The 17,173-nt window shown below is 37.3% G+C and overlaps 1 protein-coding gene across 7 annotated transcripts in view; it reads left to right on the top strand.

Annotated features, from left to right (window-relative positions):
• Positions 1-300: 300 nt before the first annotated feature.
• Positions 301-17,173, top strand: part of Unr (cold shock domain-containing Unr) — a 35,169-nt gene continuing 18,296 nt past the window's right edge. For 2 of the 7 annotated variants that reach the window (XM_073074575.1, XM_073074572.1), the window contains exons 1-11: positions 301-523; positions 1,210-1,634; positions 3,792-4,012; positions 4,097-4,473; positions 4,669-4,876; positions 5,658-5,843; positions 6,213-6,364; positions 6,447-6,579; positions 7,096-7,284; positions 9,394-9,519; positions 10,220-10,404. In XM_073074575.1, the coding sequence (XP_072930676.1) occupies positions 1,517-1,634; positions 3,792-4,012; positions 4,097-4,473; positions 4,669-4,876; positions 5,658-5,843; positions 6,213-6,364; positions 6,447-6,579; positions 7,096-7,284; positions 9,394-9,519; positions 10,220-10,404 (1,895 nt within the window). In that variant the 5' untranslated portion in view covers positions 301-523; positions 1,210-1,516. Of the gene's footprint in view, positions 603-1,209; positions 1,635-3,791; positions 4,013-4,096; positions 4,474-4,668; positions 4,877-5,657; positions 5,844-6,212; positions 6,365-6,446; positions 6,580-7,095; positions 7,285-9,393; positions 9,520-10,219; positions 10,405-17,173 lie in introns of all 7 variants that reach the window. The other 5 variants (XM_073074577.1, XM_073074576.1, XM_073074574.1 and 2 more) reach the window with 4 other exon arrangements.

Below are 17,173 nucleotides of genomic sequence, written 5' to 3'. Positions count from 1 at the left end.
CATGTCTTCTTTAAATCTTCCCGCCACGTTTATTAAAACATAGACTATAAATACTATAGAACTACCAACTATAAATACTATATCGACTACCAACCTAACTTAACCATTTGTTTTTGAGTCCACATAATTTGAAAATTTTATACTGTTATTTATATTTATGATTTAGCCAATTGCTTACATATAATAGTTATACAAAAACTGCACTGTTTATTTGATCTACTATGCTATCAAGTACGATATTTAGTGAAATTAATGGCCATGTTTGACTTTTCAAATAACCCAAAATAAAGAAAAACAAATCTATGATTGGTTTCTGTCTTTAGACAAAAAAACAAGCACAAAATTTCTAAAAATTGTATACCTTGACGTTATTCGATCAGTACTAATGTAATATTTTCACAAAGGGTTATTGCAGTTCGTTACAGTAATTTCTTACAAAATTTAAAAAATCTTTTTGGATCAAAGTTGCGATTATGTTGACATTCAATATGGCGGTATGTCGTCAGTGCTGTGCTGTGTCGTGGTGAGATTTGTTAATTTCTTGGCTATGTGTTTACGATTCTACACTCTTACTTGAATAAATTTATTTGAAAACGCATCCAGTGAGTTGTTATGTTTAGTATTTGGATTTTGGGCATTGACCTGAGTCTCTGCTGATCCTTGGCGAACGGCGTTACAATTTCTGCACATCGGCGGCCGATCCGTCCGCCGATAGCACAGCCTATCCTACCTAGATAGCAATAATAAAATGTAGAACAATATTTCGATATGAAACTTTGTTATAATTTAATGTTACGAGAACAGTTATAAAGACATTATTAAGAAATTTTATTTCAGTTTCTCTTTAAATTTTACTTCATATAATTTTAGTAAGTTAAATGCGGCTGATCGCGAGGAATTGTAATTGAGAGCATTGTTCGCCTTAAACTGGTTCAATGCTAATCATAGTTATCATCACTGGGTTTGCCCCTACAAGTGACAAGGGAATCTTATAAAAAATTACAAGGTTTCAAAATTTTTAAAATAAAGACAATAGTTTTCAAAAATATTGATAGTTAGAAATGTGTAAAAAGTTTTCTGAGAGTATTTGAAAGTAAATATCTTTATTCTCATATTTTTTATAAAGACCAGTTGAAACAGGGATAGTAGTTAGCATAATGAAAGTGTAAATTTGCCAAGCTGTCATGTGTGATAAGTATGTGTTTGCAGTAGGTAGAGGAGTGTAACAAACCACAGCCGAACAAGTCCATGCACATCCAACTCCGGCTCAGCAAGCATTGAAGACATCTGAGGATTTAGTGTAACAAAATAGATTTATTTTCAAAATAAAGTGATTACGGTGTGTGCATAGTGTTTTTGTGTTACTGACTCTGTGATTACATGGGTGTGACGAGGAGAAAATGTGATTTGATTGGAAATTAACTGCTACTGGGAATTTTACGCCACATAATTTTCTGTGATAAACGCATACATCCTTGGATATTTTGGACCTATATACAAAGAAGACTAAAAGGTAATGTTCAGTAATCCTCAGTGGAAAATGTTCCAGCCGCCAGATTCACACCCCTCACCCTTGCAAGACATTTTAGATCTTCAGCATTCTAACATGCAAGCTAAGCAAGCTTTCCGTGTTGGTGAGCGTTTTTATTTTTTCTTTTCTTTCTAGTTGGTTATTATTTTTTATTCTTACTCTCTGTATTTTTATAGGTAACTAGCAAACCGAGGGCATCAAGCCTAGTGATACTGCCCCTAAATGTTATTTTTTTAATTTACAAAATTTAGTTTCAACACATGCCGAGTCATATATCAAACTCTACCTAGCATATTTCTTTTTATAAATGTTGGTTTTAAAAATGTCGTTTTTTAAGGATACTTGCACAACACTTTATTTTCTAAGTTACAGTCTGTACTATTAATAAAAATAATGTGTGATGTGGGTAATTATTGTAAAAATTACATAAATATTGATTTTTTTCAGACAATTCTTTGTAATTCTGTCTTTCAAATCTCTGTAACTGATATTTTTATCTGTACTTCACATTTTTATTCAATTAATATTATTCATTAATTAGATAATAAAAATGAAAATGACCCATCCTGCCCTGATAGCCCCTTACCGAGTTGAACTGTTTCATTATAAATTATTTTAATGGTCATTAAACTTGTCTCAACAAATTGAATAAGATACGGTCCCCATTATTTGTAGTAAATTAAAATAAAATTCTTGATACATCACAATGCAAAACTTATGTGGCATTTTGACAATAGTCAAAAAAATTCTTCTAATAGTGTCCACATTTCTACAATAATAGCATTTTTTTTATTACCATTTGAATAATAACACCCACACAGGGAATATTTAAAGTAAGATAATAATAAAAGTTATTATGTTTCATAACCATCCAGGATCCATTTGGTCACAATTAATGGACAATAGATGTGGTGGTTATGTTATTTCCCACACTATAATTATTACTATTATGGCAACATAATTATCATTATATTTATTATTATATATCAGTGTGTATAGTAACACACACATGTCATGTCACTATATATCATGACTATTTCTGTGAGCAATATCTTTTTTGGTAACACCCATGGTTTCAAAGATGTCAATCTAAACTTTGAATATGAACCGTGCAATACACTGAAAGTCTAGTGCTGTGTTTCCACAATTTTCATTGCAATCAGTTACTGAAAGTATATACAGAGGACATTGTTGGTCAACAAATTTTTACTAATTAATGTTCTACTTTCCAATTCTGATACTATGTTTGAGCCTACATTGACCATTGAGTATTAATGATGTATTTTGTGGCCTGGATTATCACCTGTTCGCAAGTATTCTGCCACAGGTGGTTTCATATGTTCTTGCCTAACATAGTTTTGACTAACTCTGTTGTTGATCAAATGTGACATCTAGGTAACTTGTTTTAAAAAATGGTATGATTGTATCAATTGGCCTAAGGTTTGAAAGCCTTTCTCATTTTTTAGAGGAGCTTTTATATTATTTATAGTTGTGCATATGCTGAAGTCTTCTTTATGTCTTTTCCTTTTGATTTATTTAAGATTCTTCTTTCCGTTCATGCCATTCATCTAACTGCTTCCATTCACAAGTATATAATGTTTGGAATGGTACCCATAGATGTCTGGAATGTCAAATAGATGTCAAACTGTTGTAGTTTTTGGCATGCTTATAATAAATGTATTGTAATTTTTCCAATGTCATATTTGGTTATTTATTTCAAATGCTCTGTCTCCTAAGTATTTATTTTCAATTTCCGTCTTGCCCAAGGGTGTGAGTTTAATGACAGAAGAATTTGTAGGTTTATCTATTTGGTAAATTTGTAACAGTGTGGTTGAAGCTCCTGCTATGTTTCCTCAGAGGAATTTGGTTTGTTTCTGAATATCCTGGTTTGGTGCTATTGTTGCATTTGTATTTTATAAGTTGGCTTCAGTATCAAATTTACCATATCTGACATCTTTTTCCTATGAGAGCACATGGCATTAAAGCAAAATCCTATAAAAATATCAAACGTATGAAGAGTTATGTTATGATGATAATAATTTAAAATATTACATGTCAGAATATTTGTACTATACAAATGTTTTAGAATATACAACATTTTCCTTTTTGATACATTAGTAAACTTTTACTTTAGCATAATTACTATATGGCTTGATGTCCTCGTTATGATTGGTATGATCTGTCTTGCTGAAATAGTCCATGAATGATATATTTTTCAAAATTTATATTTGTCAACATGTAATATTTTTTTGTTATGAAGGTACTTACAGCAGTGAGTATCCAAGCACTCCAAGGGATAATTATAATAATATGAATAAGTCAGGTGGTGGGAACCGCTTCCCACTTGGAAATTACAACTTGGATGGTTGCCCCATGGGCGATTCTGCTGGTGTATTCTCTTCATCATCAAACAATACTTCTCAATATGATTCTATGAATCACCCACCCATCAGGGAAACAGGAATCATTGAAAAATTACTGGTAAGCTTTGTACAGTGCTTTGTATGCATTATGTTTTTAATTTTATCCATTAAGTTAATATGTAATGATGGTACAATTTTTTAGCATTCTTATGGATTTATTCAATGCTGTGAGAGACAAGCTCGCCTATTCTTCCACTTCAGCCAATTTAGTGGTAACATTGAGCATCTGAAAATTGGTGATCCTGTAGAATTTGAAATGACGTATGATAGACGTACGGGAAAGCCTATAGCCTCTACTGTTACTAAAATTGCACCCGAAGTAGTGTTGAGTGAAGCGAGAGTAACAGGTGTTGTAACAACTGAGGTCAAAGGAGAGGGCTCTGGTGATAACACTGGTAGGATTTCATATGAAAATAGAGGCGAATGCTTTTTCTTGCCTTACACGAAAGATGATGTTGAGGGTAACGTAACGCTCCGCTCTGGTGATGCGGTTAGCTTCCAGATTGCGACCAACCAAAGGTAATGATAACGATTTCAGTTTTAATTAACTTATGATCATGAATCATTTTGGGTCACATTACTAATTACACTTTATCTCTTAAGAGATACTGATGCTCATTATAATGCTTACGGATTTTCCTTTGACTAATGATATTCATAAATACGTCAGACTGCATCGGCATCAGTGTTGCATTATTGCTTTTATTATTTCAGAGGCACACTGGGTGCTTGTCATGTCCGTTTCGAAAACCCAGCACACCCAGTAAAATATCATGGTGTGGTTTGTTCTAAGAAAGAAAATTTCGGATTTATTGAAAGGGCTGATGTTGTAAAGGAAATATTTTTCCATTTTTCGGAGGCTAAGCTTAAAGACGAATTGGGTTTGGGAGACGATGTCGAATTTATTATTCAGACTAGAAATGTAAGTAACTTGTAATAATTCAATTGTCCAATAATTCCTTGTCTATTTTTTATTTAATTTAAATCAAGTATATTTTTTGTTAAATTAACACAAATTACTCTGCTACTGTCGCCAAGATACGATAACGTGTTGACTTAAAAAGGGAGGGGGTATATGAGGACTGCCTATATCCAGCCGGATGAGCTCGTAACAAGGGTCATCTACACTAATATTATAAAGAGGAATACTTTGTTTGTTTGTTTGGTTGTAATGAAAAGGCTCAAAAACTACTGGACCGATTTTAAAAATTCTTTCACCATTCGAAAGCTACATTATCCACGAGTAACATAGGCTATATTTTATATGAAATATATTTGATAAATAGATTTTGAGGCGGTACAAAGTTTCCGGGTCAGCTAGTCGACAATAATGACGTTTAATCCTATCGCTTTATTAATATATTTTATGTTGTGAATACTTATCTCTTAAACGCGCGAAATACCTCTAAAAATAAGGAAACCATACGGTAACAATATGACGATATCTAAGGTATTATATTTTTATCCCTGTTTCTAAATTTCAGAAATAAGCAATGTGTTGTGCAACATTGTGAAGTAACGGTATTTAAGTTAATTTAGGACGGCTCCCCTCGTTTGTAACGAGTAATATTGTGAAATGAACATCTTTCTTTGTAACTTATGAAGCTTTCTATTTTTGTCTTTTATTTTTCATCCCTCTAGATTGTGTCAACACAACCCGATTGCCTTTCGTAATTCGTCGACTTATTCGTTTCTATTTTTAGGGGAAAGAAGTAGCTTGTAACATAACGAAACTGCCAGCGGGCTCGGTGGTGTTTGAGGATGTAAGCCCGGATATTATGCGCGGGCAAGTTCTGAAGCCGCTGGAACGAAATTTGCCACGTGCTGCCCAAAATGAACCGCTCCCAGGGCGGATTAGGTACCGCGCGGCTGATCACTCGGAAGTAGAGGTATAGGGACATTTTTACAGCCTTGGCGAGAGAACTCACGGAGCGTTATCCTTCGCCGCGTACGCGGAATCACTGTTCTATTTCAAAACACGAGACCGCAATTTCACGCCTATAAAGTAGACGTGGGACGGAAAGTAATCGATGTATTTTGCCCACCCACCCTTCCAGCGGTAACAGCAGACAATCGCGTCGCTGCGAAAACATCGCGGTGTGAAAACTATAACTATAATTTATCTACATTTTCATATTTCTATACGTGTCGCGGTTCTGTGTTTGCGCAAGTGGGATAAAAACGCTCTGTGAGTTTTGCCTTTTAATATCTCGCAACAATTAATAATGATCAATATTGCTAATGTCTTTAATTTCTAGGTACAATTCGGTGAAAAAGATCAAAGTGGAGAGTTTACTCTTCGCCATGGAGACTGGGTCCAATTTCAAGTGGCCATTGATCGACGAGATCAGTTAAAACGTGCGACTAATATTTCTCTGCTGGATGAATCATTCAATGTGTCTGGCGAAAGGTAATATCGAATGTTCAAGAGTTATCGCTATTAATTACAAATCATTTTTATATTCTAAATCGTCTGTTATTTTTTTTGTTAGGAGGGAGCAGGGCGTGGTGTGTTCTCTGAGGGAAGGGTTTGGATTTATTCGCTGCGTGGAACGCGATCAGACAATGTTTTTCCACTTGACCGAAGTTCTTCGTCATGGAAATGAACTCAGCGTGGGCGATGAGGTAAGATATATACTAATTTTAAATGTTTATTTCATAAAAAAATGTACTGTTTCATTTCATATTAAAGGTAAAAAGTAAAAAATAACACTATAAATACGGGTACAAGATAATTCGTAACATACTACGTACATATGAGCACTTATTATTCGAAGCAATACCGGAACAGCAACTGGTGACGACCGTTATTTAAAGCTTTTTTGACGACTCTGAAATTTCTGGCCATCGTGTTGGCTTCTAACCTTTATCTCAATCAGTTCAGAAAAAATCGATATTGCCTCGTACTTTATTGTATCTAGAGCAGCGCCTCTGAATCACTCGTGACTACTCGAATTTATGGACGTTGCTCTCTTATTTATCAATTTTAATATGCACTTTTAATTCTGCACTATGTATTGGAATCAAAACGTATGCTAAGCGGTACATTATGACGAAAAGGTTAAGAAGTTGGTCTACAGAAACCCTAGTTAGGCATGCCGTCGATGTTGGAGCTTGCAATATTTGCCTTCGGTTCGCAAGGTGGAGTTCACCGTGGACCCGGTGTCTACGTTCTCGAACATGAACACGCGCCAGTCGGCGATCCGCATCAAGCAACTGCCGGCGGGCACGGTGCAGTTCGAGACGCTGATGGAGCGCGGCGTGCGCGGCGTCGTCACCAAGGAGGCCCAGCTGTGCTCCTCCTCCACCAGCCCCACTAGGACACCGGCCGTGAGTGTTCGTACACAATACATTTAGAGTCCGCGCCAAACTGTTAGTCCGCTCCGATTATAGAAACGAGTCCCGTCGCAATAACAAAATGTAGATATTAGCGGGACAACGACAGCGCGGGACCCCCAAAATCCGTGCGCTGCCCTTTTTCAACCGCGGGTACACAGCTGCGCTAGGGTGCCCTTACGTGGCTACAGATTATATGCTTTTAGTTGTGTTCGACCGCATTGACTCTCTGAGTGACACCTGCGCGCATTAACGTCAGAGCGGACTTAAAGTATGGCGCGGATTATACAAGTTAATAAAGTTGTACCATCGTCCTTCACGTCAATCACACGTATTGTAAGTTGGAAGTTAATTATCATTTGATGTCTGCTTGCGTGATGTTTTACTATGTTGTTAAGTAATGTAGGAAAATGTCATGAAAAGCTACATGCCTGAGAGGTCTTTAAATAAAATGATTGAGACAAAATGATACGTACCGTGTTATTTCATATCTGAAACATGCAATAATAAAAATTACTTAATTGACACTCTTTTCAGCAACACTTACTTGTTGGTTTTGTAAAAAAAATAACTCATTTTTTTTCAAACGAACCAGTGGAATGAGTCAGTGCGCTGTTAATCAGCGTGGTGCACTAAGGCTAAGTTCTTCTCACTTTGAAAGGAGATCTGCGCCCAGTATTAAGACAATGATGGGCTGACGACTTCAAGTTACAATTTTATCCTCTCTTACCATCATTGATTGTTTGGAGACCTAAATAATATTGTCAATAGAAAAGTAACACGTAACTATTATATTGGGCTCTTTAAGATTGCAATGAAGATTGCTTTGTCCGGATTAAATTAAGGATTTGAGACCTTCATGGAGTGTTGGAACTATTTGGGGTACCTACCTTCATGGCATTTAAATATGAATCGTGTACTTATTAGGTAGGTTACTTATACACCTAAGTATTGAAGTTGAATAGAAATATTTACAAGTACAAGTGGATTTTCTAAACCAATACGAAAAAAACTTCGAGGAAATATGTTATAGGTAGGGAAGTATGTAGGCAAGGCGGGGCGGGGCGTACCTTTGATACTTATTACTCTTTAGTAACATTAATCCAATAACTGATTAAATATGTTTTTATTAAAAAATACATTTAAGTTGGTTACTATTATTCTATTTAGGATAATTGCCGTGATCAAATTGAATATACATACATTTTCGCTAATTACACTTATAAAGTCTAATAATTTTTGGAATAACATTAGTTATGCAAAATATCTATGAGGATACCTTCTAAATAAAATCTCTTTTTGGGTTTAAGGGTAAAAACTGAACCCTATTACTAAGCCTCCGCTGTGTGACCGTTTGTGCGTCACAGGGCTCCTATCCCCATATATCGTAATAGATAGACACTTGAAATTTCTACAGAGTATGCATAATGGTTAGCCGCTATAGCATCAAATAAAACAGAAGTCAAAAATAAACGAGCGTTGCAATACAAGTAACCGCTATTATTCGACGATTTTCGACTTTTATTTGGCCAATTATTTTAATAGTCGAATATAAGTAAATATAATATAACATATTATGTCTATTTCATTACGTTACGACCTCCAAGCAATCTGCGATATGACCTCTGTTCGTCCTTTGGGGTTTGAAAGCGATACTAGTGCACTGATTCCTCGAGTGCTCCTCATACTCGTATGATTGGATCTATCCTCAATGTACGATTGAACGATTCACCGTTTGTGAGTGCCATTCTAATTCGGAGATGCCTATCGTCTTCGGTATTTTTAAAAATCCAATTTATTACGTTGTCAAATTTATTTCAATTATTTTTTTAAATTTTATTTCAGTCGTCAACAACACTGTCCACTTTTCTTTGTCCTTGATTGTTAAAAGTAAAAGGAAGTGGCAGGTGTAATGTACCTAAAGAAATCTGATTTCAATGTTTTTCAATTTCGTTAGGTCATTCTTATTATTTCCTTCATAAATCGTATGAAGTTACTACCTTAGGTATTAGGTATTCATTCTTTTACCAATCTTTATCAACTTATATTTTTTCTCTCTACAAAGACAAACATTGTGTATAATGTATTTTCTTTTTGAAACAGGACTACAATGGCATTATAACTTGCCAAATTAATAACATGAAGAAGACGCTGCCGTTCACGGCTAAAAAATGCGAAACCAAGTTGCTGCCTCGCGTGGGAGACAAAGTTACCTTCGACATTTACCAGGTAGCAACTGCACGATCAAATTTAATTTCTATAGGAGGAAAACTGAATAATTGAAAATGTTGGCCGTACCTACGTAATTGACACACAATAAATTTGTCCCGGTCAACTTTAATGATGAAAATATGTTTAGTGTAATATGAGTCGAAAAGAATTCGTCGAAATTATTTTTCTCAGTTATTCACTTTTCTCATTAATCTTACTTTTTTAATTATAGAATTTGATATTTTTTAATTTTAATTAAAAAAAGACACTGATTTACATTTTTTCATGTAATTTTAAACTACCCGACAGTAGCATATTATAAAACTGTATTGAATAAACAATACGTATCATGAATTAGAATTTACACTAACTTTACACACCCCCCTTAATATAAAATATCGTCCTCTGACTAATGCAACCCAAATATAACTTTACGTTGGATCGAATTTAGTCAATAAATTAGGTCAATCCAGATTTTTTCTGAAAATCGGCAATTGAAGATCTTGATATAGATACCTTAATATTATACGAATCAAACTTTTAATATTTAGTGGTTATTTTTATATGATTAACTGGATACTTCTTGAACAGTCTAAATTTTTTTGCTCACCCGATCACCAATAGTTATACTTATCAAGTACACAATACAATACAAGTATTAAAATACTTATTAAGGCAAACAAATGCAAACGTAGTGTATCGTGTTCGTATCGTCCAGGTGCGACGGACCAAGGAGTTGGTGGCGAGCGCGGTACAGATCCAGCACAGCCTCACCAACGGCAACTCGACCAACGGCGGCTCCGGGCCCCGCAACTTCATGCAGGGGTTCATCGCTGCACTCAAGGACGGCTTTGGTTTCATCGAAACCGCCGATCACAACAAGGAGGTCTTCTTCCACTTTAGGTAAGTTTTTTGTCTCTTATTGTGGGTCTGTTTTGTCCATGTTTATGTTAGACAATGTGTAAAATGTAAATCGGGATGTTCTGATTTGTTGATTTTATTTCGTCTTTTTGACTTAGGAGTTCGTCGACACATTCACGTCTGTAGTTTTCAAAACATTATGTAGAAAATACACATTCAACGCCTATAGACATAAATGAACTTTAATTGTTAATAAATGCTCATTGCAAATTAAGTTGTAGCTAATCTCGAATAGTATCAATATTTTCTGAAGACTTAATTAGAACGTGTTTTAAATTGTCTTGGTGCCAGTCGTCAAAATAAAAGATAAACGGTAGCAGCGAAAATAGCAAATACGTATTGATTTATTGAAATAAATATTTTTGTCAAGACCAACAGATGATGCCACCTGAAAATTTTTTTTTTTTGGAAATATGTAGGTTGTTTCACGGAGTTTCCTTTACGATACGGCCGGCGATTGATAATTATTAATAGGCTCATGATTTCGTAAAAACAGAGCTCGCAGAATGAAATCTCGTTTTCCAGAATATAAGTCCCACTATTACTATTCTCATGAATGGTCTGTATTGACATTAATGGCACAAATAGTGTATCGTCTTCTCTAGGAAAACCGTGGTTCTTTTGGGTGACAATAGTTTCCTTTCTCGTATTAACAACTCCCCTTCACCGTTCCGGTTTTATGTCTATTCTAATTTATTTGCCATTCACGCCGCTCTGCTTTAGAATGCCCTCCTGTGTGACTTGCGTAGCCTGCAACTGACAGGGTTTCAAAATGAGAATTACACCCCACTATTATTATGCCTCGTGGAAATCTAGATTGTGGTCGTAATAAATTTATTGTCCTGACATTTATATTTAGCCACTTATTTGGTTTTAACGCATTTTCTTAAATTATTTTAATTAGTCTGTAGGGTGTCTGGTAGAAAGTGCTAGCAAACCTCTACTCCTCCTCCTTGCTTCGTATTCCTCATTACTGAGGGTCGTGACCTCCTCCATGAATTGCACTTGAGTTCACAATATTGCGCCACTGGGCTCTGTCCTCAGCAGTGTGCAGAGCATCGTACAGCCTCTTTGACTCAAGGGCAGCGCGAATCTGGTCTGACCATCGCATAGGGTTGCGACCACGAGGTCTTTTTCCTTCTACTTTTCCGGTCACAATCAGCTTTTCGAGATTATCTCCTTGCTTCCTTGAGATGTGACCGAAATATTGTAGGATCCTCTGAAGACACGTAGTGGACAGCCTGGTCTTTATTTCGAGTTGTTCCAGTATGGATGCGTTTGTTCTGTAGGCTGTCCAAGGGATGCGTAGCATTCTTCTCCAGCACCACATTTCAAACGCATCAATGCGACGTCTGTCTGCTGTCCTGAGAGTCCAAGATTCTGCGCCATACAGAAATATGGAGAACACTAAAGTGCGAACCAGCCTTTGTTTCGTTTTAAGTGAGACGCTTCTGTCCTTCCAGATTCGCTTCAATTGTGTCATGGCATTTTTGGACATGCCTATGCGTCTTCGCACTTCTGTTTCGCAGGATCCATTGTTGCTGATGGTTGATCCCAAGTATGTGAAACTGTCAACTACCTCTAAATTGAGTGTATCGCTGAGTTGTAGTTTGTTGAAGCGATCAACCACCAAGGTTTTGGTTTTGGATCTGTTTATAGATAGGCCTAGGTCGTTGCTAACTCGCTCTATCCTCTCCAAGATGGTCTTTAGCTCCTCTTCATTTGCAGCGAGAAGGGTCGTGTCGTCTGCATAACGGAGATTTGATACTTTCACCCCGCCCACGCTGACACCACCGTCCCAGTCATCACAAGATTTACGGATGATGTACTCTCCATATGCATTGAAGAGGATCGGAGATAAGATGCAGCCCTGACGAACACCTTTTTCAAAACTGAAGGGTTTCGACAAGCATTTTTCCACTCTGACGGCTCCTTGGCTGTTGTAGTACAGAGTTTGGAGGAGTGCTGTAAGATGTCGTGGCACGCCTAGCTCGCCAAGTACCCGCCATAGATGTTGCCAGTTTACGCAATCAAAGGCCTTGCTATAATCGACGAAGCATAATATCACCGGTGTGTCAAATTCGTATGCCTTCTCTATGATCTGTCTCACGTTCAGGATTTGTTCGCGCGTCCCTCTGCCCTTCACAAATCCTGCTTGCTCCTGTGGAATCTGCCAATCTAGGTAGTAGCGAAGGCGATTATTCACAATGTGCAAGAGGATTTTGCTGGCGTGGGATATAAGAGAGAGTGTCCTGTAGTTGTCACATTTCGTTGTTGCTCCCTTTTTGTGTAGGGGTATGATTATAGATTTTGTCCAGTCATTAGGCCATACGCCGGTGCGCCAGATGGATTTGCAAATCATGTGCAAGATGCTTACTCCTTTCTCACCTAGAGCTATGAGGACCTCCGCTGTAATATCGTCTGACCCTGGTGCCTTCATTGGTTTTAGTCGCTTTAGAGCATCTGCCACTTCTGAGCGGATAATTTCTGGCTCCAACTCGAGTGCTCCCCATTCCAGATCTGCATTTTCGGTGTCGCTACGTGGGCTGGAGTACAACTGGGAACAGTAGATACGCCATGCTTCCGCTACGCCCTCGAGCTCATGAATGAGATGTCCATCATTCCCTTCAATTGACCAGGCTTTGGGCTTGAACTGCCTTGTGAGCAGCCTGACTTTTTTGAAAAGGTCTGCTGTGTGACATCTGAGGGAATGGTCTTCAATCTCGCGGCAGATGTTTCCAAGATAGTTGTTCTTGTCTTCTTTGCAACGACTATCAATTTCGGCGGATAACTCTGAGTAGACTCTGTTGAAGTCATGATGCTCCATGGACCTTGCCTTAAGCTCTTTCCTGCGTTGGATAAGCTCCCACGTGTGCTCTGAAATCCACGTCTTTTTCTTCTGGTCTGCTATCCTAGCCTGAGTGATGTCCCTTAGCGTGTCAGAAATTTGTGACTTGAACACCTCCCATTGTTCATTAGCACTGTTGTGTTGTTCTGGTGGGTGTTCATTCAGCTTTGATTCCATAGCTGTACGAAAAACTGCCCTTTCAGGGCCTTCTAGCTGTCTTGGTTTCCTCACTGCTAATTTGGGTGACTTCAGACGGAGTGCGAGAAAAGCTACGAGCAAGTTGTGGTCAGAACCGCAGTCGGCTCCAGGGAATGTCCTTGCGTTTGTGACAGATGACTTCCAACGTGCTCCGATGAGAATGTAATCGATTTGGTTCCTGTACCTATCTCCGGGAGACTTCCAAGTATACAGGCGCCTTGGGTGATGCTGAAAACAGGAGTTGAGAATGGTGAGACTCCTTTCAATGCAAAACTCTAGAAATCTCTCCCCTCTATCGTTTCTATCTCCGAGACCGTATCTTCCAACTATTTGCCGTATGTGGGTATCAGCATCTGTGTTGCCTATCTTAGCATTAAGATCGCCGAGAATCATTGTGATCTCCCGGTTGGGTAGTTGATCCAGTACTTTTTCCAGCATCCCATAGAACCTATCGATTTCCTCTTCAGTTGATTCTGAGGTTGGCGCGTAAACTGCAACGATGTTAAGTTTGCACGGTCTGGCGTCCATCTTTAAAGTTATGATTCGATCTGAAACAGGGTTGTATGCGAGGACGTGCGCGTTGAGTTTGCGTGGTACAATGATGCCCACGCCATTCACACTGGAATTGTCGGCACCTGCGAAGTACATGGTGTTCCCTGCGTCAGTAGTGAAATGGCCTTGGTCACGCATGTGTGTCTCGCTGACGCACAGGATACTTAGCTGGTGTTGTTCCATTTCTTTCTCCACGATGTTCAGTTTTCCTGGTTTTAGAAGTCCTCTGACGTTCCAGGCTCCAATACGAAGATGGTTACGTATTGCTGCTTTCTTGGCTATGTTGAGTTTTTCACCAGTAGCATTTCTTCCTGCAGGGGCCCGGTGAGAAACCCCTTCGGAAGCTTCGGTAGCCAATTTCACACTACCCAGCCCGGTAACCGGATAGCGCCGATTGTCAGTCGGGTCGCCAGACGTCTCCATATGCGCTAGTTGTGATTTCATGAGGTGGTTTTCTTGGGAAAATAATCACGGTGGGCTCCCGCGTCCTTCCGTATCAATATTTTAGAGAGGATTTAGTCTCTCACGGCCATTGCGAACCGCTCCTTGCAGAGTTTCCAGGTTATTTGACCGCCGCCCGGTGCTCGGCGTTGACATTTTACGGCAGGTAGGTCTCCTCTGAACCAACCCTCCTCTTTTCTCACCCGGGCTTGGGACCGGCCATGGCAGAGTTTAGTTGAGTTTAAACCTCTACTAGCAACTATTATTATTAACTGTTATTGCAGTATAGTTAAATTTAATTAAAACCAATATAATATTATAAAATTATCGGACTATTATGTTGCATTTTTACTAATACATCTATATATTATGAAAAGAATAAAAAAATATATAATAATATTTAGTTAAAAGGTATGTAAAAGTTATATTCCACATAGCAAATAATTTTCGCTGGGTTTGCTTGCGACCTACATAAAAATATATGCAGAAATAATTTCATAATAATTTAATTAATATCTTTGCGTGATAACTTTATATAAATAGTTTGATTTAATGCACAGCAGTAAGTTGTATAAAATGAGGCTTCGCGTGCCATATCTTTTGTAACAGTAAATTCATTTACAGATTAAATTTTTCGAAATCTTTTTAGTATTTGAAATGTAAGTTCACTGGAGTTGAAAACAACGAAAGATTTAAGAAAATCGATCAAAGGATGGGTCAACGTATCTTTATAGAATGACGTGACAACCGTCTGGTTCGCTACGTAACAAACCATCCTGTCTTCTATAGAAATCACAATCGTTAAAAGATTACTTCTTATTTTACTTATTTGGAATGGTCAACCTTTACATGTGAAGTAGTTGTGTCCTTAAAACGTATAGCTTATTATGTATTAATTAATTTCAGTCTCAAACCATATCGCCGACTATTATATCGTTACTCATTAGTAAATTATAAAGTTATTGCATTTGTTGATGCGTTTAAGCTTAATTCAATTTCATAAAAGTACGTCTGAATTTCGTTCATTCTCACTTGTTGATTTTTATTACGTTTTGCTGACCCTTCAGCAACCAACAGCCTGTAAAGCTGCGCGTGTAATGTTTTAAATTGCCTGTACATAATTATTACATTTTTGCTTTATATTAATTTCGAAGCGAATGTTGATTACTTTTACGACTGAACATCGGTCGGTCGGGAAATTCCATATGATTGGTTAACCTATGTATGCCTGCGTATAAGTATCGTTAACATTTCTAACAGGGGTGAGTTAAATTAGGCATTGATACAAATTTCGTGGAATCAGTCGAACCTACGTGCATTAAGTGGATGAAATCGATACCAAACCCGCGCCGAAGAGGGCTTTTGCCGTGTGTTAATAAAATTAATAGAACAAGTGATTTCATTATTTAGAAAATCCAAATTATAAAATATGTTTATAAAGAAAAAAATGATTTGTATATTAGTATTTGTGTATTAGTAGGTTGCCGACGTTTTAGGTGGAGGTCGTTTTACTATAAATAACTATAAATAAAATATGAATGACGTCTTATTAGAACTTTAATTACATTTGTAATTTTTTAACATTTCAACGTTGAATCTTTATATTAACGACGTGCAAATAATTATGTCATATAATCGTGGAGTCGGTTGCAAGTTGTAATTACTGAGAAAGTCTCGGAATACAGCTTTACCAGAACGCGCCGGAGACACCGCGCGAAACTTCATTTATCTGAACTTTTGAATCTCCGGTCTTTACAAACTTATAACTAACGAACTGCCCTACTTAGCCAGTAGTCTACCTACTTACTTACTACCTACTTCAATTCTAACTACAGTTTATAACACTCGTTCTATTAAATTACGGTGTTAATTTTATCCATTTTTCCAACCTTTCATCTACCATCGACCTTAATAGGCTCGAAGGTCCTCGTTTTATATTATGTACCTACCCTTTTTAACTTTGTTTAAGAGGCACGATGCATCCTTTATAATGTTAAATTCAGTAAAATATTAGTTAATTAAAGTTGTCGCTAGTAGAAGGTACGCTAGCGCAGGGCAAAGACTTTGTCGCTAATTGCGTTTCAGGAGCTGACGGCGGAACGCAACCCCCTCTCTGCTGAAACCTCTTTTGTGTCGAGCGCCCCTGACATATGCATACTATTGATTTTCCAAGTACCATACCTCCAGGCTTGAACTGTATTATATAAAAACCTATCGATATTTTAGTTTTTATGTTTTCAGGTTTCATACATTTTTATTTTATTTTAAGCCTTGTATTCGGATTTTATTGGCCTTTTGTTTGGATTTATTTTGATCTTTGTATTGATTTTTTTATTTTGCTTTATCATAACGTATTGTATGCAGTTTTTTGTGTATGTTGTTGCTCAAAATGTTTAATTGGTATTGTTATGTGTACAATCAAAAATAATGTGCCATGCGAGTTCGTTACGATATGTTCCCTGCCCGCGTCGGCGCGAAAGCTTGTTATAATACAATATGTCGAGCGCAGTTAATCTAAGCTTCCGCTATTTAGAACCCTGTTTATGGATAATAGGCTATTAAAGCTTCAGTTGGAAAGACCCGAAGCGTTAACTTCGATATTAATTCTTACAGGATTTAATGCAATTACCATCCTCTAAAGATTTTTCTTAAATAACCAACAGCTTGTATTAAACACATGGCGCCGTATTTCGTGTCTACAGGAATAGCATT

The sequence above is a fragment of the Epargyreus clarus genome, unplaced genomic scaffold (genome assembly GCF_041222505.1).
Source record: "Epargyreus clarus isolate Ecla_fem2 unplaced genomic scaffold, WU_Ecla_fem_2.2 ptg000007l, whole genome shotgun sequence".
NCBI lineage: Eukaryota > Metazoa > Arthropoda > Insecta > Lepidoptera > Hesperiidae > Epargyreus > Epargyreus clarus.
Note: the sequence above shows the minus strand (reverse complement) of the source record. Positions and strands in the feature narration are given on the sequence as shown.